Genomic DNA, 26,786 nt, shown 5'->3' on the forward strand with positions numbered 1-26,786 from the left:
TTGCAATTCAAAAGAACTGATAAAGGTAAGGTGTTTGATTTTCGGATTACTTTACTGAATCAAATCCTGGAGTTAGGTTCTTCATCCTTTTGTCACGTTGCGAAGCTAAAAAATAAACTGTAGGCTTTTGCTTTCTCGTCTGAATTTAATAGAAAATCCGATACGAACAGTATGTCAGTCCTGTCCTGTTGGAAAATGTATTTTAGAGAAACACTTCACTATGATTGTGTAAAAAAAATTACGTGATTGCCTTTTTTAAGTTAACTTTTTGATTAAGTACGAAATAACTTTCTTTTTTGCAAGTATCTACAGATATTCTGTAAAAAAAACTCCGGATCAAATTACGGTAAAAAAAGGTTATTTCCAAAAAAACCTGATTAGGAATTCTTTTGAAATTGTTTAGGGTTAAAATAAAACATAAATGTAATTTTCAACCCACTAGATATTAAGTGAATAAATTCCGGATCAAATTACGGTATAAAGCATGGACGCTTTGCACAAATCCTCCATAAAATCCATTTTTACCACAAAATATACAGTAATTTTTACAGTAATATTTATTTAAATAGATTGACTCATAGATTCTACGGTAAAATTATGGTGTATCAGATTTTTTGTTTTAGAACATGCTTCGGTAGAAAGATATTTCATGGGAAAGCACACTGGCATCCTGAGCGCCGGTACTTTTTCCGTAATTCAATCTAGAATGTTTTACAGTGTATTGAAGTTAAATAATTAATAATAAAATCGAAGTTATCTAGTTAATAAAAGAAATCATCCTACAGTCATCCCTATCGCTACAGTCATCCTTTCGATGAAAATATGTCTTTTTTTTCTAAAAATAACTGATCTAGAATAATTTTTTATTTAGCACTTAAAGTCTTTTTAAATGTTAGCATTTTAGATTGTCAATTTTGCGCATTTTAACAGCACATAACACCCTACAGGGAAATGAATGATTTTATTGACTCTTCACCAACTCGCACTATTTTTGCAATTTTGGGGAAATTTTGGGCAAGAAAATCATTATCTACCTTCTCAAAGTTTCAATTCTTTAGGTATATGCGGAATCGAGATATCAATAATTAATTAGAACTTTTTAACAACTTTTCACCTACAGAAATGGTACGTGTTAAACTATTTTGGATTTGATACAAGAATCATGAAATTTTTATTTATGGCGAATCACCCAGTGTTTAACAAAATCATATCTATGTTGCATCTATGACGTCACACATTTCAAGAGATCGATTTATTCCTACAATTTTTCAACTTTTTAAATTTTTGGCGCAGCATACTCCAATAAAATTAATAACGAAAAATTGATTCTTTTTCTAGACCTTGTGCTATAAATTCCCCAAATTAAGTTCAATTTTATAATTATTGTCGGACATACTTGATTTATTAATATTAAATATTTTGAAAACAAATAGAATGGCTGGAAAAGATTTCCAAATTAATACTTTTTTATTGTTTTCTTAAAAATGGAAAATTTTTGAAATGATTGAAAATGAAAACAAAAAGGCATTGCTGTTGTTGTCGTAAGCCATTAAGGCAAGCGATGCGATCGTTCATGTTTTTCAGTGGCGCCATGTATGGCCAAGAATTCGACTTCTGCCACACCATTCGTCACACCCGTTTACAGGTCGGACCCATTTATACATCCATTCATTTACCAGCAGATCGCAATTTTGACCAGAGCCAGAGAAAGGTCGATCAGTATCCCCAGAGGTATAATTTGTTATGGCAACATGGAGGACTTTATGACCCGACAGATTTCACGTGCATCAGTCACCATTTACTACATGGGGAATCTTCGGTCGGTTGGACTCGAAATCCCGTTCTCACGGACGTGTGTCCAGCACTCTGCCAAGCAGGCTATCCCGGCTCACAAAACGGCATTAAAATTTGAAAGTTGGTGAGATTCCTAAGGATTTTTACAATTTAATTTACTGAATATTTATACATTATGCCTCGTAAATACTAAACGTTTTGTAAACACATGAAAAAATGCTAGGAAAAAAAATCAAAATTCTGATTGAAAATGTTTTTAAAAATCATTAAAGTTTAATGACGTTTTATAAAAAAGACAAAATTAAGGTAAGGTAAAGTCTAAAAGTATCATTACAAACGTATTTACTAGATGTTATAAATACTTGCTATTTATGTTATATTTATGAAGAAAAAATAACTTTTGTAGCATTATGGATTCTGAATTAAGTTACGATATGAAGTATCGGCAGTTTGGGTGCATCATCCGCAAAATCAATTTTACAGTAAAATTCCTTCTTCCTATTACTAATTTGGTAATGAAAGTGATTCTGTGATTTTACGGTAACTATTGCCGTAAAAATTGCGATATATCAGATTTTTTGTTCCGTAACATGTTTCTTTGAAGTGGATTATACGCTAAAAAGTACCGGCACGTAGAGTGCCCATACTTTTTACCGTATTTTGGTTCGGATTGTTTTACAGTGTAGTCCAATGTGTGGTGTAAACAAAACAGTTTTTTGTTTCATTCTTTACGATTAAACTCTTAAATCAATTCATTTAAGTAACTAAATATGAAATGTTTTTTAAGCGCCAACTTCATGTTTTCAAATCATGATTTTTCGCAATTTTTAAATTCTGTTATTTTCCTTTTTTTATTATCTTTTTATACGGTAAAAATTTTCTAAACATTCTCAAAACTATTGAAACTTTTTGTAACACTCAACGATCAAAGTCTGCAGAAGTTTGAAAGATCGTTAAAGTATTGATTCTCAGAAAATATGTATCAATTTTTAAAAGTCAACAGCATGCCATTAAAAGTTACCTTGCAAGCCGCGTTATCGTTTGCTGTTACTAAAGTTGCCTCCAATTTGAATGATACTCAACATATTCTTATTATGATTTTATGTAACCAAACTTTTAATAACTTAGTATATAATGAATTGCTTCGATATATGGGTTTTGTTTTCGGAAGCTTTATGTGAACTTATTTAATAATAAAATAAACCACAAATCGTCGTATTTAAGTTTAAGAAACGTTTTTATCTTTCCAAAACATACTATATTTTCTTAAATGCTTGTAAAAATGTTTCTATAGCTCAATTTAATTGATAAAAACATCCGGAAGTCAATCTGTTTTACAGTCGTTTGTTTTGAAATAATTTATTTTTCTTGCAGACGTTGATGATCTACAGAGATTTGGTTATAAGTGCTGCCAAAAACATCGTGAAAGAAATATTAATGATAACTGAAAGATGTTCAGAATTTAGCTGTTTAGCTCAGGGTCCGATGAGTTGACCTAGGTTCGAATCCTAGCTCTGATTGGTCTTGAGGTGTTGTTTTATCACCTTAACACAAGAGAGACTTATTCAGAAGGTTAGCAAATATTCATTCACCATAGCTGCTCTATTTTTCAACCAGACTGTTGCCATCGAACATATAAGAAATAATTTATAATCATCTTGCTTAATCGATTCATTATCGATTAAGAATAATGTGGGGATTTATAAATCGACTACGTCAACCATCATCTATCAAAAGGTACCTCAAGATAGAATCAAGTTAACATGTGTTATATACTAGTGAATTTGTATTTAATATTTGTAGTGGTAGTTACTCCACATTCTTTTCAAATTCTGCTCCCACTGACCACAATGCTCCTTTCGGTACTAAAATATCATTTTTAGGGCCAAAGAATGTTAGGGGTCTCTTCATAGAAATTCTCAGTAAATCATTCTAGCGAATTTCGAGACCCGCAGATTCGAAGGTTCGTCGAATTTACGCCCAATATTGCGCACGAAAATCCGAACTCTGGAAAAAATATGGATGTTAGTTTGAAAACAACGTTTTACGAGACAAAAATTACTCACCAGCCCCAAATAATCCGTCGCCAATGGCGAAATGTCGGAGCCCTGGCTTAAACTGTATATTTAAGGAAAACGTTCTGTCCTTGCATCAGAAAGGTCCTGGGTTCGAATCCCGGGCAAAGCATGGGTATTTCTTTCTCTCTGTGTGTGTTCTATGTCCTTTCTCCCTTGTGTGTGAATGTGACCCGCCCTATAAACGGGTTGTGGTTGCGTAAATGGCGTGGCAGAAGTTGAATTCCTGGCCATAGATGGCGCCCCTGAAAAACAGGAACAATCGCACCCCCACTAGCTAAACAGGCATACGACAAAAAAGAAAAAAAAAGAAAAAGGAAAACGTTGTTTCGTAATCACCGGCCTTTTTAAGTACTTTCAAAATTCTTGTCTAAAATTATATTTAAAGAATGGAAATTAGGTGTTGCAAATTAATACTTTAAAAGAAAAAAACAAAAACAAAAAATTGCAGATGACGGGTTTAAAAACATCAGAATATTTTTAATTGTCCAAGGAAACGGAAAAGTGTTAAAGGCAATTTTTAGACTCGTTTCAAGTTTCAGCTGACAATGAAAGAGGGTTTGATATTTTAACTAATTCCAGATTTCGATAATGTTTTGACTTTTCTCTTTCTTAAATATTGACCTGCAACTCTCAGTGGGTGTAATTCTTTAGCTGTATTTTTCATTGAGATTCATTAAAGATAATAAATTATTATATTTATAAGATATTTAATAGTTTGAGGTAATTCCCAGGAACATATCCTCATTTTAAAAATGATAAAGTTAAGAAAATAAGTAATAAAACCCTCTCATTAATTAAATACCATTACATTTTTTCAAAAACTTTTTTCATTACCATATAAAGCTCAAATTTTTCTTAATCTTTAGTTTTGATGTTTTAAGCTAAGTCTGTAAAGTCGTTAAAAAATTTAGCATGCTTACGTTAAATCCAACGGCCAATAATAGATTTCAAATAGCTATGATTTTGACTACATTATTACTTGAAACGAAAAGTAAAAATGAACTTAATATTCTTAATGTTTTAGTTTGAATTATTGTGAATTTAACAGCTTTTCTCCAGAAAAAAACATCCATGTAGAAGGCAGGATGTTTTCTTTGTATATCTCACCGTGTTTTAGTTTAAAAAAATTCCTATTAATTATGCTATCTTAGCAGAAACTGAATAAGAAAAAACTACGATTCCTAATTACAAATGCTGTTGACGTTAAAAAGATTTGTTGTTCGAAATAATAAACGTAACGAGTGCAATTACGCAACTGAGATTAAAAAAGTTTTTAATGCGACAAGTCTCATTGCGGCTATTTAAATGGAGCATTAGTTTTAATTAAAGCCAAGCTGAGATTAAAATATCAAGTCGTATTTATGAATAATGGAGACACCAGACAGGAAAAATATATTGGATGGTTAAGTTTTTAGAAAGTAGAATAGGTTTCATTTTTACTTAAAAAAACTCCTTTAAAAAAACTGCGATTAAGAAACAGGAGCTGAAAAAGAAATTGTCTTTCTACGAAATTATTTTTTCCATCTTCTTAAATATTTCATTTCAGTGATTTGTTGGTCAAGTAATTTTACAGAGCAATATGACAGTTTGAGTTTTTTTTAAAAAATAATTATTAAACTGTCATTTTTATTTTTGATAAAGTAATAGTAATAATCCCAAGCTTTTCCTTGCAACACAGAATGCCAAGATTACGTTCTAAAAACGTCTCTCGTTTATTCTCTTAAATTTCGATATGCCTGATGTTCTTGCAATTACTATTGAAACAGATTTCTTAAATGTTTTTGTTAAGTTTGAATTAATGTTAGTAGATATGATTAGGGTTTCTGAAAATTCCCAGAAATAATATAAGGTTAACATTCCTAAGACATTACATCATCAAACAAAATCATAGTCCATCCAGAAACGTTTTCACAAAATTACATTTTAGAAATTTTACTTAATTTTATGTAATTGCATCCTAAAAATACTACATTGGCAAACAAAATCATTGTCAACCCAAAAACATTTTTATGAGATTACATTTTAGAAATATTATTAATTTTTATGTGATAACATCCCAAAAACATTACATTGGCAAACAAAACCATAGTTAGCCCAGAAACATTTTTACAAGATTACATTTCAAAAATATTATTTAATTTTATGTGATAATATCCCCAAAAACATTACATTGGCAAACAGAACCATAGTCAACCTAGAAAGGTTTTTACAAGATTTCTTTTCAGAAATATTATTTAATTTTATGTTATAACATCCTAAAAACATTACAGTAGCAAACAAAACAATAGTCAACTCAGAATCATTTTTACAAGATTACATTTCAGATATAATTTTGAAACATGGTATTTTCTGAGAGATTTTTAAATTATCTAAAACGTATAATGTTTTGTACTGTATGGGTTTCAATACCCATGTATAATTATCTCCACTATTGGTTGCTAGCAACTCGAGAAGAAGATCACTGATACACAGACACGTGACTTATGACCTCAATGCCAGTTGATCGTTTGTAAACACGATGAAGTGTTAAAGTCGAGATGAGTCTCTCCACATAAGTTAGAGTGTTAATTATTGTTAAGTTAATTAAATACAATGCCTTATCTCGTATTGGATTTGCTAAAATATAATTCTTTCTTGTCTATGTCTTTTACCTAATTTAGATTTATTTTTTGTTTGTGTATTTAACTGTAACCCTGATTATTTTTGTTTTGTGTATCTGGCAACTTCGATGCATGGTTTATTTATATTCTACACGGCTTCGTGCCTGTCGGTGTTAAGTAAGAAATAAATAGTGAAAGAATCCTTGTGAAAAAATATAAAATGAGTCACTTAAAAAATTGACACTTGACGGGCTTGGCTTACTCGAAATAAAATGGAATAGTTGCTAACCTAAACAAATGCCACGTTTCTACAGCGAATCAGGATCGATAATGACACACTACGTCGCTTGCATGTATCCAATTAATTTTAAGCCTAAAAAACAGTGTACATGAACTTAGTGGCGCAATTTTCTTAAAAGCAAATAATAAAATCAAGACAAACTATAACACCGTGATTGAAAACTTACGTACTTATTATCAAATGCAATTTCATTTCGAAAAATAAATCTTAAACTACGATATAAAATTTATTAAATTTAAACTAAATTTATTGAAACAAGATTTTCTTTATTTTTAGTGTACAACCGAGAATTCCATTCTAAAGCGATTTCATATACCCTTTAAACATTCAATTCTACTCCTTAATTTATAAACAAAACTTCTAAAAGTTTTGTTCACAACATTTTTAAGGAGTTTTTTCAAAACAACTGTTCTTTAAATTAATTCCCATTGGATATTTATCTATAGGGAATCTCAGTCACAAACTTGTTATTATTATTATTTTTTAAATTTTCATTGTATTTTATTTTTTTATTTTTTTTTTGGAATTGAGTTGGGAATTCAAAGAAAATTAGAAAATAATTCATATTTTGAAATTTTATATAAACTAAATTTCATAAGATGCGTGATGGAAAAATTCTAAAAAAATTTATAAACTTTTTATTTTCAGAAAAACTGAAGACAAAATCTAAGCAGCACTCGTTTTCTGAAGTTCTGTTAAGTGTTTTTTTAGTCGAAATGTTTGGCGTGCAGAAAAAAAATGGAATAAATTGAGAAAATATTTGTTCGGTTTAAAAATCCAAATTACATACTGTAAGTAGAAGTATTGTAAAAAGTTTATCAACTGTTAGTTTTGCATATCTAAGCTTAAAGAAATAAAATTATACACATCAGTTTTCGAAGAACTAGTTGAAAGCTGCCTTGAGAAACAATTTATTCATTATTCATGAAAGTGTTTATTATTTTATAAAACAAACATATTCCAAAAATATAATAATTTTTGTAAGTGTTGTATTATTAATTTCCTATGTTTAAAATGACAGTAACATTCATAATTATAGGTCCATAAGATAATTACAGGAAAACTTACATAAAATTACACATACATGAACTATACGAAATTTTGTAAATAACTATAATGTTTATGCAGATAAATTTTTTTTTACTAGAAATGTTGGGTCAAAATATTTTTTGTTTGAAATTAATTTATGAAAAGAAATTTAATTAGCTTTTTACCGTATTGTTTTGATGGTAAAGTGTACGGGATTTTTAAAATTTCAACAACTGTTAATTGTCCATAAACTTGAACTTCCGTGTTTATAAATAACCTAATTTATAATATCTGTGTTTATATCTACAAATAAACATGATGAGAAATGATCAAACGAATGAACCTACAACGCACAAGAGAAAATGGTCTCCCATTGTTGGTTCCTCTTCTTGACCTCACGCAAACCTTTACTCTTATACTCATGCAAACCAAGTCGTTTATTGGCGATTTTTTTTCCTTTCTTATTGAATTTGCAGAAGTTATGAGAATATGGAAGCCTTAATCAGTGGGGAAAAAAACCTTTCTATGGACATTTAGAAAATTTATGCAAGTTAATGGGGAAGTTGACACTTCCCTTAAACACGTTTTAACTTATTGTAGACGATTCAAAAATTTGAGAAACAAACTTTTTGGCAGTTTTTATCCAGTTTTTTCATAATTGCTTGGTGACCTAATACATTACAATCTTTTCAAGGGTCTAAAAACAATAGGATTACACTCATTAATTTAATAAAAATTAAGAAACCTTTAGCCTAATGGCTGGCGCAGTAAAGCCATTTTTTGCTCTTGTGCCTGTAAACCTCAACTAACCAACTAGGGAAGTCTACTACCTTATAACTGCCTTAGTCTACTACCTCAACTAACCAACTAGGGAAGTCTACTACCTTTTATAAGGATTACCACAGCCTTATAAAGACCGTGGTAATGCTTATAAAAACAGACGGATCATAGGTTAGAGCTGCCTTGCCGTCAGGTTAACCGTGGGAGGTTGTCGTGGTTTTTCGCCCCATGTAAAGCAAATGAGGTTTAGTTTCTGGAAAAAAAATCCTCCTCGAAGGTCAATTTCGCCTAATACTTGATCCAGGAGTTCCCTTGTCTTCTAGATTGCGTTCAAAATTGGGTCGACTGCTCAATGACAGTTATAAAAAAAGGGGTAAACATAATTTTAAATTTAGCTAATTTAATATAAATTTAACCATTTTAAATTATTTATTTACGGCCATAAAATGGTGATTTAAGTACAAGTGCAAATAGCTTTTCTGTCATTAAAATCAACAAAACGGTCCAGGGTATTTATCGAATTTAGACAAACGTGAAACTGATGGTGTGGAAATTCTCAAGTGATCTTTTCTTTTATTGTTTTTTTATGCCAGACTTAGTTTATAACATCGTTTGTATCTTTTACCCATAGTGACTTTTGCGAACTTTATCTAAGTTTATATCTTGTTTATAAGTTTATGTTGTCATTTTTTGCTTGATATGGGATCATATGATTTAGCTCAACAAGTCCTTTTAGGATGTAATACTAAATCACGCATTCAATTAATCAATATAATAAACAGACAATCAATTAATTTATCACTTTTTTTGTTTTAATATAAAAAAAACGCACTTTTTCAAGTTATAATTATAAATATCTGTTTACTTTTTTTTTAATATTTTGATTCGAATGATGATGTTGTGATACAAATGCAGATTAAATTAATTATTAAAAGGAGCTGTAAAAATATTTTTTATTGTGTTTATTTGATACGAAATTGCTCCAGAAAGTTAAAAGTTCCAAATACATTAACTAAGTACTAAATGATTATCTATAAAGATACATATGGAAATCAGGGTCGTATAAGTTTGAATGTAAAACGGTAATCAAAAGAATAGCCTTTCTAATGGCATCACATGTTAGCAAATAGCTGATTTCTTACGTTATATATATACATACTAGGAAGCTCCGCCCCCTGCTCGCTAACGCTTGCTAACCCCCGAGAATTGCTAAGCAATTCTATGTGGTTCACGCCGTGAACCATGGCTCGCTGCGCTCTCTCGCCAATGAACACAATGTTCCAGCACAAAGACATAGTATATTATCATCAAAGACATAGTATTGTACTTATGTAGAAGAATTCTACCAATGTTCTTATTGGCTTTTAAAAAAGTATATTAGCTATTTAGATTGTACATGGTGAAAAAATCAAAACATTAGCTAAATGAGAAACATATTAGCAAAATAAATTATCAAATACTGCAGTTCCTCACCTTATTCAACTAAATGTGTATAATAAATTAGTTAATGCTAGAAATTCTGAAAGTTTTAGAAACAAATTTTATTATTTAAAAATATAAACTTTAAATCCTAACTTTTCCTTGTGAGATAATAACCCTCAAAAAGTCTTTCATTTTCAAGAACTCAAAAATTTGCTTTTATCGCCAAATGAAATATTTTTTGGTGATCAGCATTATTGAGTCAATACTAAACTGATTTTCTCAAAAGTCTGACCTTGCGACTTATTTATAGTAATGGAGAAGGCCAGCCTAATTAATTCCTAATTGAGTTTAAATTAAATATTATCATGTTTTTAGGTCATGAATCTGAATTGAACAACCTAATAATGATCACTCTGGTTATTGTTTCCGTTTTTAAAAGCGCTATATGTTGAGCCACCTCATATGACATTTGTCATGTAACATTTTTAGCAGCAATCATTGGTCGATTTTCTAACGTTGCCATTCGGGGAGTTGTAATGAGGCTTTTTTCTGGTGCCGTGTAAGAGAAATATATATATAGATAATGAATGAAACGTATATAAATAAGAAGTTTCGCAAAATATGTATGTCGTATATTTTTAGGATATCGTTGAGTGTATTACTCCGTTGTTAAAAATCATAAAGCGTTAAAAAATTTTCCAATACAAAACATGGTTGTACGAGCTTCAAAAACAAATATTTCATGAATAAGTGAATTAATGAATTTAAATGAAAACAATTCTTTGACGAGATCCAAATCTATTCGACTCTGTGGTTAATTTTCTTTGTGTTTGCTTTTCCAAGATGCAAATAGATTATGTTTCAGTGATAAACATGGAATTCATTGATGATCATAAAAATACGAGCTCCTTAATATTGCTCTACAAAAATACATAATTGAGTTGTATATAATAAGTACTAACTAATATAAAAACTAATATTTGATTAATAAAAAGATTAGTGAATTAATAATGGTTGAGATTAAATGTAAACAACGTTTGACAGGATCAAAACCTAATCGACTATGAAAACAAAGCTTTTGCGTTAGCGAAACTTCTGAAAACCTTTGATCTATGTGGGTTTATAACATGATATATTTTGATTATAATAAGTTGAGAGCCTCTATCTTCCAATAAAAATGTATAAATTCTATGTGCTCAATAAAACCATTGGTTGAGTAAATTGATTTAATGAATTGATAATTTTGAATCTGTAATCAAATTTTATACAAGTCAAAATATAATCGACAATGAGAGGAAGCCTTTTGTGTTAACAAAGTTTCAGAAAATCACGGACACTTGTCGATGACGGTTTACAAAATAATATATAGGTGTTATAAGTAACAGCGTATTAAGGATTATAATACCGTAAACCAGGGCGAGTCTACCCATCCAGGGGCGAGTCTACCCATTTTAGTTTTATTTAATTTTCACTATTTTAAATTGCAAATAAAAAAATTTTTACCGACGGAGGACTTAGTTCAGACTCTAAGGAAGATGGCGCTGTAGTAGTTTGATCCGTTTTTATTTATTTGGTGTCTTTTTAACCGACCTGTTCAAACGTCTTTTGAGAGATTTGTATTGAAAATCAGCAAACTTTTAGTTGGTGCTCCGTAAGTATATTATTATTATTATTACTATTTTCACTTTGGTTAAGTGATAAACTTATCTAAGACTAAGATTACATTAATTTTACATGAAAAAAAAAGAATGTAAGTTTTGCTGTTGTAAACAAAAAGCCAGAATTCGTGGGGCGAGTCTACCCATTCGTATTTAGTTTTAATAAAGCATAATAATATAATTTAGAGCTTTGTTTATATTAAAATTAAGTCATTTTAAATGAATTTGAGTATATTATTTTAATTCTGCATTGATAAATTTATCATTAATAAGAAAATTTACAGGTTAAATATAAATGTAAATATAAAATATGTTTATTTTACCTATTTTTTAAATTTTTCTATTACGAAATTAACTTTTTTTATTTAATATTATATTTCAACGAAAAAACATTGTAAGAAAAATCACACCTCCCATAAGAATGGGAAAAGGATTTTTCATGATTCCCAATGTTTGAATTTCGATTTTGTTAATAATCTTTCATTATTATTATTTTATTAATTATTTAATTGCAAATTTATATTAATTTTAATTTATTTTTATCAACAATAATGAGAAAAAAATGTTATTTTATAATGTTAATGATAATAAAAACAAAACTGTGATCAAAATGTGATAATCGATCAAATACTCAATTTGTGTTATTTTATGAGTAAAAAAATGGAATATATAATAAAGTTATGAATTTTACTTCATAAATATCCTATATAGTAACTAAAATAACAATTTAATAGTAAAATTTGATTATTTACAGTGTTAACATTCATTTTAGTAGAATGGGTAGACTCGCCCCATACGAGAGATTTGTCAGCAGTTCTATAAAAATATACAGTAACAGCGTAACTGTTAATATTTTCTAAAATCGATTTCACAGCTTTAAAGAGGGATAAATAGCGATTCCGAAACACCTATTAAAAGCCTTTTTTCTTTAATATTTACGAATGTTTGATCACTTGAAAGTTGACAAACTGAAAAAATGGGTAGACTAGCCCCTGTTTACTGTAGTTGAGTTAACTACCTTCAAATAAAAATATACAAATAAACTGTTATGTGTACTTACAAAATCTATAGTTTATGCGATAATTATTTTGAATTTAATTGTAAACAAACTTTTAACAAGATCAAAGCATAATCGACTATGAGCAGAAGCCTTTCATGTTTACAAAGTTTCTGAAAATCGCAGATTCGTGTCTATGATGGATTGAGAAATGATATGTTTTGGTATTATATATATATATATATATATATATATATATATATATATATATATATATATATATATATATATATATATATATATATATATATATATATATATATATATATATATATATATATATATATATATATATATATATATATATATATATATATATATATATATATATATATATATATATATATATATATAACAATTATTAAGGATTATAATAATTGAGTTGACTATTTTACAATAGAAATATACTAATGTGTCGTTGTGTGCGCTTTGTAAAACCAATATTTCATGAAGAAATCGATTTAGGGATTAATATTTTTGTGAATTTAAACTACAAGGTCAAAATGTAATCTACTGTGAGGGTAAAGGCCTTTGTGTTTACAAAGTTTCTTAAAATCACGGACACTTGTCTATGACTGTTTGCAAAATAATGTATTTAGGTGTTATATGTAACAACGTATTAAGGATTATAATAATTGATTTAACTACTTTCAAATATAAAAATGCAAATAAGCTGTTATATGTGCTAAAAAAATCTATAGTTTATGAGATAATTGTTTTGAATTTGAATGTAAACAAACTTTTAACAAGATCAAAACATAATCGACTATGAGGAGAAGCCTTTTATGTTTACAAAGTTTCTGAAAATCGCAGATTCGTGTCTATGATGGATTGAGAAATGATATGTTTTGGTATTATATATATACATAACAATTATTAAGGATTATAATAATTGAGTTGACTATTTTACAATAGAAATATACTAATGTGTCGTTGTGTGCGCTTTGTAAAACCAATATTTCATGAAGAAATCGATTTAGGGATTAATATTTTTGTGAATTTAAACTACAAGGTCAAAATGTAATCTACTGTGAGGGTAAAGGCCTTTGTGTTTACAAAGTTTCTTAAAATCACGGACACTTGTCTATGACTGTTTACAAAATAATGTATTTAGGTGTTATATGTAACAACGTATTAAGGATTATAATAATTGATTTAACTACTTTCAAATATAAAAATGCAAATAAGCTGTTATATGTGCTAAAAAAATCTATAGTTTATGAGATAATTGTTTTGAATTTGAATGTAAACAAACTTTTAACAAGATCAAAACATAATCGACTATGAGGAGAAGCCTTTTATGTTTACAAAGTTTCTGAAAATCGCAGATTCGTGTCTATGATGGATTGAGAAATGATATGTTTTGGTATTATATATATACATAACAATTATTAAGGATTATAATAATTGAGTTGACTATTTTACAATAGAAATATACTAATGTGTCGTTGTGTGCGCTTTGTGAAACCAATATTTCATGAAGAAATCGATTTAAGGATTAATATTTTTGTGAATTTAAACTACAAGGTCAAAATGTAATCTACTGTGAGGGTAAAGACCTTTGTGTTTACAAAGTTTCTTAAAATCACGGACACTTGTCTATGACTGTTTACGAAATAATGTATTTAGGTGTTATATGTAACAACGTATTAAGGATTATAATAATTGATTTAACTACTTTCAAATAAAAATATGCAAATAAACCGTTATATGTGCTTATAAAATCTATAGTTTATGAGATAATTGTTTTGAATTTAAATGTAAACAAATTTTTAACAAGATCAAAACATAATCGACTATGAGGAGAAGCCTTTATGTTTACAAAGTTTCTGAAAATCGCAGATTCGTGTCTATGATGGCTTTCAAACTGATATGTTTTGGTGTTATATATAACAATTATTAAAGATTATAATAATTGAGTTGACTATTTTCCAATAGAAATATACTAATGTGTCGTTGTGTGCGCTTTTTAAAACCGATATTTCATGAAGAAATTGATTTAAGGAATTAATATTTTTTGAATTTTGAACGACAAGGTCAAAATGTATTCGACTGTGAGGGTAAAGTCCTTTGTGTTTACAAAGTTTCGGTGAATTATAGGTACGTATCTACGATGTAAAATGATGCTATGGCGCATGGTCAGACGCACAACAAATCCGGTCGGTTAATGAATTTGCAATGACCATAACAATGTCGCTCAATGCACAATCTTCAACTAATTACAAATAAATTATTCTACCTTTTGGAACCGTGTTCGTCTTTGAGGTCAAAATTTCCGTTTCTGCGTTCCGGTAAGAGGCCAGCGAGGAAGATCTTTTGGAACGACGATCCGGCGAAGATGTGTAACGGCGGTCCTCCATTTTACATTTTGCTTTCCCCCAATCTCCAATTCTTACCCCCCTTTCCTCTTGTTTATCGATCCATAAGCTCTCCATTGGAACGCATGCGTGGAATATCCATCTGTTCTCTTATGGTGTGGGTGGGATGGGGGGTGAAAGCCTTAAAAACACATAATAATGAGTTCCGTATTACTATGGAAGGCGAAAATAACATAAAATATGATTTTATGACGGTAAATAGAAAATAGCCAAATAATCAACTTAGCTTTGGAATACGTGGAATGTTTACTAATGTATACACACATTTATAAATAATGTTACTATGATGTGATTATTCATTGTTAAATTATTTATACATTGTATGTATTTGTACATATGTACAATATATCGCAGAATCCTCTCACATACTTAGATATTAAAAATGCTTTTAACCAAAACTTGTATTTACGCTGGTAAAATAACTGGGGAAATGAAACGCATAATAAATTGCACAATATCAAACCTACTATAGAGCCTTATAAGAACTTAAACATTCATCCAAATTTTGAAGTACTTCTAAATCGCTTACGTGTTGGTCTTGCTAACATAACTCATAAGCGTCTTTTGTTAAATGTTCCTCATGTGAGGAACCACTTACTATTAAACATATTTTGACCCAGTGCAACAGTTTAAAAATTCAGAGAGAACGCCATTTCGGTAGCTGAAATCCATCATTGACTTCATTAATTGGTGATAGCCCTCATTATATCATTTCCTCTTACATCAAGGACATTGGTACCTATGCATCAATCTAGCTTTTAACCCACAACTTAGATGTATACTATTCACCTAGTCGTTGGCGCGGTGTAGCCACAACTGGCTCTTGCTCCAAAAATTCCGAACAAACAATTTGTACATATGTGTGTTATATATTAACTGCATGTTTTGAAACAAGTTAGCTCTGTTACGTTTTCAACAATAGAAATACGTGTATCATGTTTAACAGAATAACAAAAATTACGCGTAGTTATATTTAAATCTTATAAAGAAAAATAAAGCAAAATGTTTAAAAAAAAGTCTTTATGTATGCTGAAAATATACATATGTATTTACATCCAAATATGAAATACACTAACTCTACTTTTAGATTGCTTGCTTACAAAACAAGTTAACTCTGCTTTGCCATTAAATCTAAGTATTAGTTTACGAAAGTTCTCAATTGTTATAAAAAGAGCGAAAATAACACAGAATGTGATTTTACGGTAGTGAATAAGAGTTGTATGAATATGTTACGCAACTGTTATTCTAGACTACGTGCTTTCAAAACAAGCTTCTTTTCTCGTTTTTAATTCTATGTATTAATTCACAAAATCCCCGATTGTTATGAAAGAGCAGAAAAAATAGCATGCAGTATTATTTTAGGACTATAAATAAAAGTAGGCGGAATATTAAAAAAAAAGCTTTAGAATACTGGGAATATACTAATGTATGCACATATTAATATATTATGAATTTATAATTCCAGATTGCATGCTTTCAAAGCAAACTAACTCTGTCTTGTAACTATTTATGAGCATTGGCTTACAAAATTTTCTATAAAACAGTTAAAACATGCAGAATGGTATAAATAAAAACCTGCAATTTTTTAGAAGAAAATTCCAAGTAGCATTGAAGTAATTTCTTAGTAGCATTGGAATTTATGTAAACCTAGTAGTAATGTCTATAGATTGAGTGACATGCTTACAAATTAAATGTTAAACAGGACATATGTGTTGCAAACTTTTGCAGTTTCCTTTTTAAACGCAACTTGCATTGCTTTCAAATCGAAAATCACGCTTTCGTATTGAGAAGAAATCCGATTAAAAAAAAAAAAAGCGGAAACAGTTCCGGAAGTAGGCGAGCGCAGCGAGCAGGAAATGATGCTCCTTATTTGTTTTATATTACTTGAACCACTTAGAATCAAGAACAAATGTTTACTTTTTTTGTTTAACTATTTTTCTTTTCGCAAATCAATAATTATAATTTTCTTCTTTTTCTATTTTAAAAAAGTTTTATTCTTTTAATTTACCATACATTTAGGACACTTTTAATTCCAATAAAATGCTTAAATGCTTAACAATAATGAGTTGATAAAGTTTCATCTTTGCTTTATATCGAAAATTAAGATATTTCTCCACGCATTAATTTTTCACCCTGGTAACAAAAATGCATACATTTTCAGTAATGAGTGACTTACCCGTGTAGTTAAAAAATGTTAAATAGTTTTTATGTTAATTACTTTCATCTGAATAAATCGAACTCTTAGGAAATATATTGGATCAAATTAAGATAAGCAATCGCTAGATAAAAATTTTCTGACAAAATTATGAAGAAAAAGACTAGACCTTTAGATCAAATGAAACTAATGTAATTACACAAAAATGAAATAACGCATTTCTGTGTCGTTATTCGTAAACTTAATTATTCCATTTTTCTTTTTTTTCCCATTAATTTTATTTCTGTTTGTCTGAAACGTTTCATTCCGTGTTGAGTTTGGTTTTGTCAATGTAATAAAATGCTATTAAAACAAACTTTGCTTTTTAAAGTCTTATTGCATTTTAATTTATAGTACCATTCGTCATTATCATTCATAAATTGAAGAAGAAAAATTCCTTATGGTGAAATTTTTATGTGTTTTATTTAGTCATTATTATTTAGATTTCCTAAAAAAAGTATTAATAAAAATCTTGTCTTCAGTTTCTGCATTATAATTAATGCAGAAACTGAATACAAAGATAGTAAGTGAAATGTATTAAAAACGAAGCCAATTGTAAAATATCAGCAAAATCAATTGTAATGTACGATATATAGAAACTAATTGTCTAAAGTATATAGCAAACTTGGGCGTCGATTACAGTAATTGATTACAACTGTAATTGATTACAATAATTACTGCTATGTAATCAATTATTTATAATCACGATTGCAGGTAATTGCGATTACAAGTAATCATAATTTTTGATTACATCTGAGTTGAGCAAAAATGTAATCGATTACACTTTTCAATTACATTATTCAAATACTTGTAATTATGATTACAAATGTTGATTACAATTGTAATCGTGATTACAATACTCAATTACAGTATTCAATTACTTGTAATCACAATTATATATAATCATATATTTTGATCACTTGTAATCATAATTACCCGTAATTGTTTTTGTTGTGATTACTTGGAATCTTAATTACTTTGATTCGCGATTATAGTTGTAATAAAAATGTTGGTTAATTGTAATCAAGATTGCAAGTAATTGATTACTGTAATTAATTATTGTAATCACGATTACAGCTGTAATCAAAGTTGTAATCACGATTACAAGTAATTGATTACTGCAATTGATTTTTGTAATCACGATTACAGCTAAAATCAAAACTATGTTATCTTGTAATCATGATTACAAGTAAATGATTACTGTAATCAAAAAATGAAATCAATTATATTTTTGCCCAACTTTGGTATGTAGGACATAACTAGCCAGCATGGTTACGTAAGTATTTTCTGCGCAAGCTCTGTTGAACTTAGAGAACTTTTTATAATAACTGCGCTGCATAGAGTGTGAACACACGAGAGGCTACGGGAAAGTGCTAAATCTCTCTGCTGATGCGTAGTAGATACGAAATATGCTTCTGGCTCAGACCGACTACAGTGTCGACATAAAATATTCGCATTGGTAGATGAATCATAGGTAAGAATTCCCCAGCTGTCAGGCTAACCGTTTGAGGTTTCCATAGTTTTCTCTAAGTAATACAAATGCCATCAAATAGTTTACTATGAAAGCTAATTTCTCCCAATGTATTATCCAAGATTTCATTGTCTTCTGGTTTGGGTTCAAAAATACAAGGCTTCGGAATTTATTATTGATAATCGTAACCTGAAATGAGCTGGCTGCTCAAAATCGGTTATAAAATAAATAAAAAAATAAAAAACTACCATACCTAAGTTTATTTGTTTATAATAGATCTGGGTATTTTGGGGTTTTGTATAACAAAGTGGTCACATAAACGTTGCGACAAACCTCTTGGAAAGTTCGGACACATTATTAGGATTAAAGCTGTATCAAAACCCATGCTCGGAAATGTTATCATACGCCGTTAGGGGCGCTTCCCTACTATGAACTGTTTCTTCGTGTGCTTCTTAGCAGGTCATAATAGGGTAGCGCCTCTAACCACGTATAACGTTATTGCACAGGAGTTCCGGAGTTCTAATTCCAATGATGTGCCCTTACTCCCATAGCAGTTTTCCGTGAAGTTTACGAGACCCCCTGTTAGTTATAACGTTTTTGAATTTGTACATTAAAACAAAAGATTTGAAATAGTCATATCCATATCAGGCACGATCACGTATTTTTATAAATGCAACAACAAATTTGTTCACCAGTGTTATCTTTAGTGTTGCATTTGCAATTCATTCTCTTGTTGGAAGGCGCAGCTGCTTTCTAGACTGAATTAATTAACTACAGAATTATTAATAATATTCTTAAACTTCACTTAAGCGCTGCCCGAGAAAACTAATTTATCCATTTCAGCCAAGAAAAAAAAGCATGATGCTTCTAAATGCAATTTGATACGAACAGCAGTGTAAATTAACAAGAAAGATTAAGTAAACTAAAGTAATATAGTTTATTTGTAGTTAGAACAACTTTGTTAATAACAATATACAAATACACTTTTATTTTTACTTTCTTTTAATAGAATCTTTTGACAAACAACGAATATTTTAACAATAAACATTAAAATTGGTCAGCAACACCTGTTGTTATTTTTTAAGAAATAGTAATTTATTAATGTTTAGAAAGTAAATATCATGGGTAGTAACATAAAATTGAAAACTGTAATATAACAGCAACATTCAAACATTTTAATTGATTTAATATAATAAAATGTAACAGCTCCTAGTTGTTACATTAAATTGTGGTACTGTTTTATTTAAGATTTGAACAAGCAATTGTGTATTTGTCATAACATGAAGAGAAGTATAATTCTTGGGAAATGCTAATCGTCGTTATTTTCTTAGTTAAGGAACAAAAGATCTAGAATTCAGAGTAGTTAATTATTTTATTCATTTATGTTTCCGCACGAATTTAAAAAGAACAATTATAACCTACAATTCCTGGCCAAATTATTAGACGAACTATAAGATTCTTTGTAAAATCTTAATTATCAGGTGATAATATACAACTTTATGTTTTTACGCGGCGGAAACAAGTTTACACTTGTTTATGTTCGTGTATCAATTGGTTAACATTGTAATGCAATACGTTAAAAATAAATACAAATAGGAAGTATATAAAAAATCTCCTGAATAAAGTCCCGTTACATGTATACAAAAAAAGTGCAAAGCATGTAATTATTAAAAAACTACAATGCGTCTAATAATTTGATCTAATTACTACAATATAATAATATAATACCTGATATAATAAATATTCTATATTTATATAATATATCGTCTAATTTATCAAATCGCCGAATATATCGTCTAATTTAACCAATTGTTGCACGAACGTAAACAAGTGCAAACCGGTTTCAGTCCCGTAAAAACAATAAAGCTGCATAGTATCACCTAATAATTAAGATTTTGCATAGAATCTTATAGTGCGTCGAATAATTTGGCCAGGGACTGTATATCGTAAAGTTAAAATATCTGGCTCTTTGAAAAATTCGAATAATATGGCTCTTAACTAATTCGAAATATCTTCAGAATTTTCCATTCTGACTGATATATTTAGACATTTTACAATCAGTTCAATTGTCTTTAGATTAATACGGAAATATGAGAGGAATTATTTGATCAAACCGAACTCATTTAGGCTTTGCAATAAACTCGATACAGACTATTACATTAAGCCGTCACTACTCTATACCTATTGCAAACTGCCTGAAGCAAATCAGGCTAATTGAGCAAACGAATGATGGACATTCTAATTAGCCTATAAATATGTGGGATCATGCAATGAGCCTAAAAAGTATCTAGTCGATTGGAAAATACTAGAAACTTTTCTAATTATTTTGGTACATTGTAAAATGACGTGACTGTTTGCAAAAACTCAATTATTCAATAAGTCAACGACATACATAATATGGTACATAATACATGCTGTATAAAATGCAAGTAAGAAACATTCGTAAGCGAGCTTCGATAATTTGACTTTTGATAATAATTGTAACTAATACTAGCATAATGAAATGAATAATTGCAAAAACCGAAACAGAAAAACCTACTTGTCAATAAATAATCAGTCAAAACTCGGACTTTTTCCACCTTTAAGCAGTGTTTCAAAGTTTTGGCCATAACAGAAAATAACGCGTTTTAGAAAATAAAATGATACTTATAAAATTATTGCGAGTTCGTTATCTTTATTGAGGAATGTTAGGTTAAATTTTTGCTTATTTTTAACCAGAGCCGTCTGTGTTTCTTTCTGAAAAATGACGCTACATTTTTCGAGCTCATAAAAATGTGCAATTATTAACTTGTTTTAACAATTAACAAATACATAGAAAAGGGCCGCGATGGCTCAGGGATGGAGCTTTCGCCTTCCAATGAGATGTAGTCAGTTCGAATCCTGGCGATGGCTGGTTGATACGAATTCTGCATCCCGCTTGCACCGCCCACAGTGCTGACGTAAAATATCCTGAGTGGTAAAGGGATCATGGGTTAGAGTCCCCTTGCCGCCAGGCTAACCTTGGGAGGTTCGCGTGATGCGGGTTAATTTGGTAAGCTTATTAATTACCGTTCTCTTGTCTTCTGTATTGGGTTCAAAATTACAAGGTTACGTAGTTGAACATTAGTAGTCGTAAACCCAAAAATTGGGTCGACTGTTCAACGGCGGTTATTTAAAAAAAATTAAGAAAATAACGTAGACTGAAGAAAATAAAAATTTCGCCAAACTGGCGGTTTTTAAACAAGTTTGAAACTTTTTTAAATATTCAAGCTTTTTACACTTTCTAACGCTTAAATAATTCCTTACGACTAAGTGACTATTACTTAAAACTACAACTTTGCTGCAAGAGTATGATACTTAAACTGTGGAACTATGTTTTTTTTTTCATTTTCTTTGGCGAAAAAACTTCAAAACTCTCCGAATAATTTTTGAAGCAGACAGAGTTTTTCTATTGACAATTGCGAACATGGAACGAATTCCGTTACATAAACTCTTTTATGTTTATTTCTTCTTCGTGATTTCAAATAATTCACTGAAAGAGTTGAATGCTTTTATTCCCATAGTACAGTTTAAGTTTGTTTTCACAAAAACATGCTTGATAAAAAGGAATAAAACTCTAGTTCTCTGTGTTTAAGCATTCAAATAATGAATTTTTAAAGCATTCACTTTACAAACCTATTCTTCCGTTTTTGCAAAGTTCTTCACAGTAAACAACTTTATACTATTTTTATTTGAATGAAAAAGAAGAAAGAACGTATTGTGAAATGCTTGTTCAGTATTTTGAGAAAATAAGATGTTGGTTGAGTTTAGTTCATTCGTTGAAGAACAAACCTTTTATTTCATAAAAGGAAATTCTCAAATGAGAGGTATATACAGTATATTTCATTCTTTATTTTGCATGAAATTTAGAACTTTTATAACAAACAGAATAAAACAAAAAGAAAAAAAACTTAGCCTAAGAAATAACTTTTAAAATCTTTTGGAGAAAAAAAATAACAGTTTTGCACAGATAATTTGTAAATATTTTGAAAATAGTACAACACAACATGTTCGTTTATATTAAAAAGCCCACAATGTTTTTTGTGTAAAATTTCAGATATTATATAGTCTGATAATCATAAAATGTATAGTTACGTACATTATTACGTCATTCAATCATTAAACTATAATCATCAATCTATAATCATAATCTCATTAAACTTAAAATACCTCAATTTTTATTTTTACAGTTATACGCAACAAAGACACAGCTATCCAGTTATTTTGAAAAGAAGGAATTATAATTTAAACTTATGCGTAATTGCAACATATCATATTGTAAATGCTTTCTTAAAATTAATTATAATATATGAAAAAAAAATAGAACATTTTTTTTCTTCAGATTTTAACATTAGCTTGTAAACTGCCATCTTTAAAAATATTTTCTTTGCTTAAATATTAGCTTAACTTTAAAAATTTATCTTTAATTTAAATTAAGTCATAAAGTTTCAAAAAGTTTCGTATAAAGCATACCTATGTCTAAGTTACTTTCGTGAAAAGATATTTCGATTGCAATGCATTCTAAATATATAGTGTCAATGATATTTTAGTAGTGTTTTAATCCGTTGATTTAAACTAAAATTATTAGTTAAAAATGTAGGATTGTGCCAAAACTGTTAAGATTTCGACTGTTATTAAGTATTGAGAGTGAGTATGCTTTAAATTGAAAGAGATCTTTCTCAATTTTTACTGTTATGATATACTTGATGTCTTTAACAAATGTTTGTGCATTTTTGTAACTTTTCATGTTTTAGTGCCGTACTTTCTATGATTTAATTAGTTTTCAAAAATCTGCTTTTAATTTCACCTTTTTGTGCAATATCAGATTTCATCATTATCATCAAAGATTTTTCCCTGAGACGCGATGGCTCAGGGGATAGAGCGGTGGCCTTCCAACGAGGTGAACCGGTTTCAAATCCCGGCGATGGCTGACCGATACGAATCAGCATCCGGCTTTCACCGACCACAGTGCTAACGTTAAATATCCTTAGTGGTAGACGGATCATGGGCTAGAGTCCCTTTCCGTCAGGCTAACCGTGGGAGATTCAAGTGGTCTTCCTCTCCGTGTAATGCAAATGCGGGTTAGTTCCATCAAAAAATCCTCCACGAAAGCAAATTTCTCCCGAAACTTGATCCAGGAGCTCTCTTGTCTTCTGGATTGGGTTCAAAATCACAAGGCTACGGAGTTGAACATTAGAAGTCGTAAACCAATTGGGTCTGCCGTTCAACGGCGGTTATAAAATAAAGATTTTTCCTTAATATTTCTATTAACAGCAAAATTTAAGTTCTAACATTTATTATTTAACAATTCTAGGAGCCAATAGCTTTGGCACCAGGAAATTTAAATAAATAAACCGTATATATGTTGTAGGCTAATTAGAAAATCCGGCTATTTGCTAATTGCCGATTTGTTAGGCTTATTATGAGACTTGTTGGCGTATTGCTAATTGACATTGGCAGTTTGCATACAGCCGGATTCTGTAATCAGCTGGAGACATATACAAACGTTCTAAAAAGCATTTTCTGCTGTTTTCGAAAGTTAACAAAATTTTTAAAATCAGCTTGTCTCTTTGATTCAAAATTATATTCTACACGCAATTTTTATTAGTAAGTTGGAAAAGTTAAGCATATTATATTGCATTAGACGGTTTTTTATTTTTTTAGATTTCGTGGTTCAATAAATCCTTTTATTTAATCTAAATTTTAAGTACTTATTTTTTTATTTTGTAACTGTAAAATTGTATTATAACCAATATTGTATTATTACCAATATTGTATTATAACCAATATTGTATTATAACCAATATTGTATTGTAACCAATATAGTATTATTACCAAAATTGTATTATAATCAATATAACTAATATTGCGATGTTGTAAAGATACAGTTTTGATTTGGAAGGAGCTTTTTCACTGATATGTTTTATGTACCAATCAATACAGCCTTTGTCGGCGCATTATAACGGATTTAAATTTTTGAGCTATAAAATTCTTCGCTTAAAATTCTATATAATTCTTCCTTCAAGTTAGCCATGGTAGGTTTTCGTGGTTTTCCGCACCATGTAAAGCAAATGCGGTTTAGTTAAATCAAAAAGTCCTCCTCGAAGGCAAAATACTTGATCTAAGAGTTCCCTTGTCTTCTGGATTGAGTTCAAAGTTACAAGACTGCGGAGTTGAACATTAGTAGACGTAAACCCAAAATTGGGTCAGCAGTTCAACGACGGTTATAAAATTAAATACCTTTGCTGTTGAGCTAACCGTGGGTGGTTTTCAATGCAATTCAACGTGGTTTTCTTTGTTTTTCTATGTAACGTAAATGCAGGTTAATTTCTTCAAAATGTCTTCCAGGAAGGATAGTTTTTCCTAATGCTTGATTTAGAAGTTTCCATGTCTTCTGGATTGAGCTCAAAATTGCAAGGCTATGGAGTGAAACATCGATAGCTGTAAACTCAGAATTGGGTCTGCTGTGTCCAACACCGGTTATAAAATGAAATAAAAAGCCCTAACTAGCCATATTTATTCTAGAGTTCTATACACAAAAAAATATTCTTTTGTCGCTCTTTTATGGTTCTTATTTTTGATCTATCAGAATTTAAAGAAGTTGCCTCAAATTTATTTCAATTTTTCGTAATCAATCATTTTAATAATTTTAAAAACACATCATTTCGCATTTTCCAAACATTAAAAATAATCCACTCAGGGAACAATATTAATCTGACCTTTTTCAAAATAATGAATGTTTCGAATTTTTAGCTCAAACTTTTCATTGACAAAAATAACAATGAATTTTTATACAAAAATGCTTGTTTCATATTTTGTAAATAAATAATTTCAAATCCTTGAGAGACGAGTACTTAATCTTACTCACAAAGGAAATAAATTATATAGAAGAAAACATTTTCGATTATAACGATGCACCGCTTTGACTATTTTATTCTAACTAGATGCATTTATTATTCTGGCCAAGATTTAATCAAAATTATTAAAATATTTCTCTCGCCATGAATTCTCATGAAACTAATTTTTTTATTTGAATCTCCAGCATGTTATTTATAATGTGTGATAAAAAAAGGCAAATGATCTGAATTTAGTATGTATGATTTTTTTTTATTATTTCTCAAATCAATCCACATTTTTTTTTAAATTAGACATCTTGGTCTATAATAGTTTGAAAATTCTAAATTAAAGTTGGTATGAAAATTAATTAAAATCAGAATAAAATTTCAACGTATAAATCAACACGTTGTCCCAAAATTTACGTAATAAATAGTTCTGATGAAAAACGCTCATATTTTTTTTAAAGATTGGGAATTTTTATTCGTTCATGAAGTATATAGTATGGGTCACGTTCATTTCAGTGACCATCACTTCAACGATAGGCCGTTTCATAGAAACCACTTTATCGACAAATCATTTCGTCGACTATCCATTTCGTCGACAGGCCATTTCGCCAACTGAGTTTTTTCATCAGCAGGTTATTTCGTCGCCAGGCCATTTCGTCTACAGGGTCGTAGTGGTCAGAAAGCGTTTGAAAATTCTGTTGTCATCCTGTACAGAACGCCAGCTAAAATTTAAGCACTTAAATTAGTCAAGAAGTGTTCGAAATTTTAATTGCAAAATTTTTTTTTCAGTATAATAGTTTCTTATTCTTACGTTTAAATTCCAGGTTTGATATTCTATTAAATGATATGCGTCTAATATAAATCCTACGAATAAAAAGGGATTAATTCATTCTTTATTTACTATTAAAACAGCCTACGATAGTGTTAACCGAAAAACTTTAATATCAGCATTAAGAGAATTTAATATACCGGAGAAACTAGTGAAGTTGATTAGCTCGACACTAAGTGAAACCAAAATCATGGTCAAGATACAGAATAGTCTTTCCCATCCAATAGAAATTAAAAATGGTGTATGACAGGGAGATGCCTTGGCATGCCTCCTCTTTAATCTAGCATTAGAAAAAATAGTAAGGGACTCAAACATCAACACCCGAGGAAATATCT

General features: G+C 29.6%; 1 protein-coding gene across 6 annotated transcripts in view; it reads right to left on the minus strand.

The window, feature by feature from the left end:
• The window catches only part of LOC107440500 (uncharacterized), a 176,639-nt gene that overhangs the window by 144,073 nt on the left and 5,780 nt on the right, over window positions 1-26,786 (minus strand). For 5 of the 6 annotated variants that reach the window (XM_071186468.2, XM_043052913.3, XM_087152230.1 and 2 more), the window contains one exon: window positions 14,959-15,218. The exons of the other annotated variant lie outside the window; for it this stretch is intronic. In XM_071186468.2, the coding sequence (XP_071042569.1) occupies window positions 14,959-15,154 (196 nt within the window). In that variant the 5' untranslated portion in view covers window positions 15,155-15,218. The remainder of the gene's footprint in view (window positions 1-14,958; window positions 15,219-26,786) is intronic. 6 annotated transcript variants of the gene reach the window in all.

This window comes from Parasteatoda tepidariorum, chromosome 9, assembly GCF_982258835.1.
Source record: "Parasteatoda tepidariorum strain Cologne lab strain chromosome 9, Ptep-v5.0, whole genome shotgun sequence".
Lineage (NCBI taxonomy): Eukaryota > Metazoa > Arthropoda > Arachnida > Araneae > Theridiidae > Parasteatoda > Parasteatoda tepidariorum.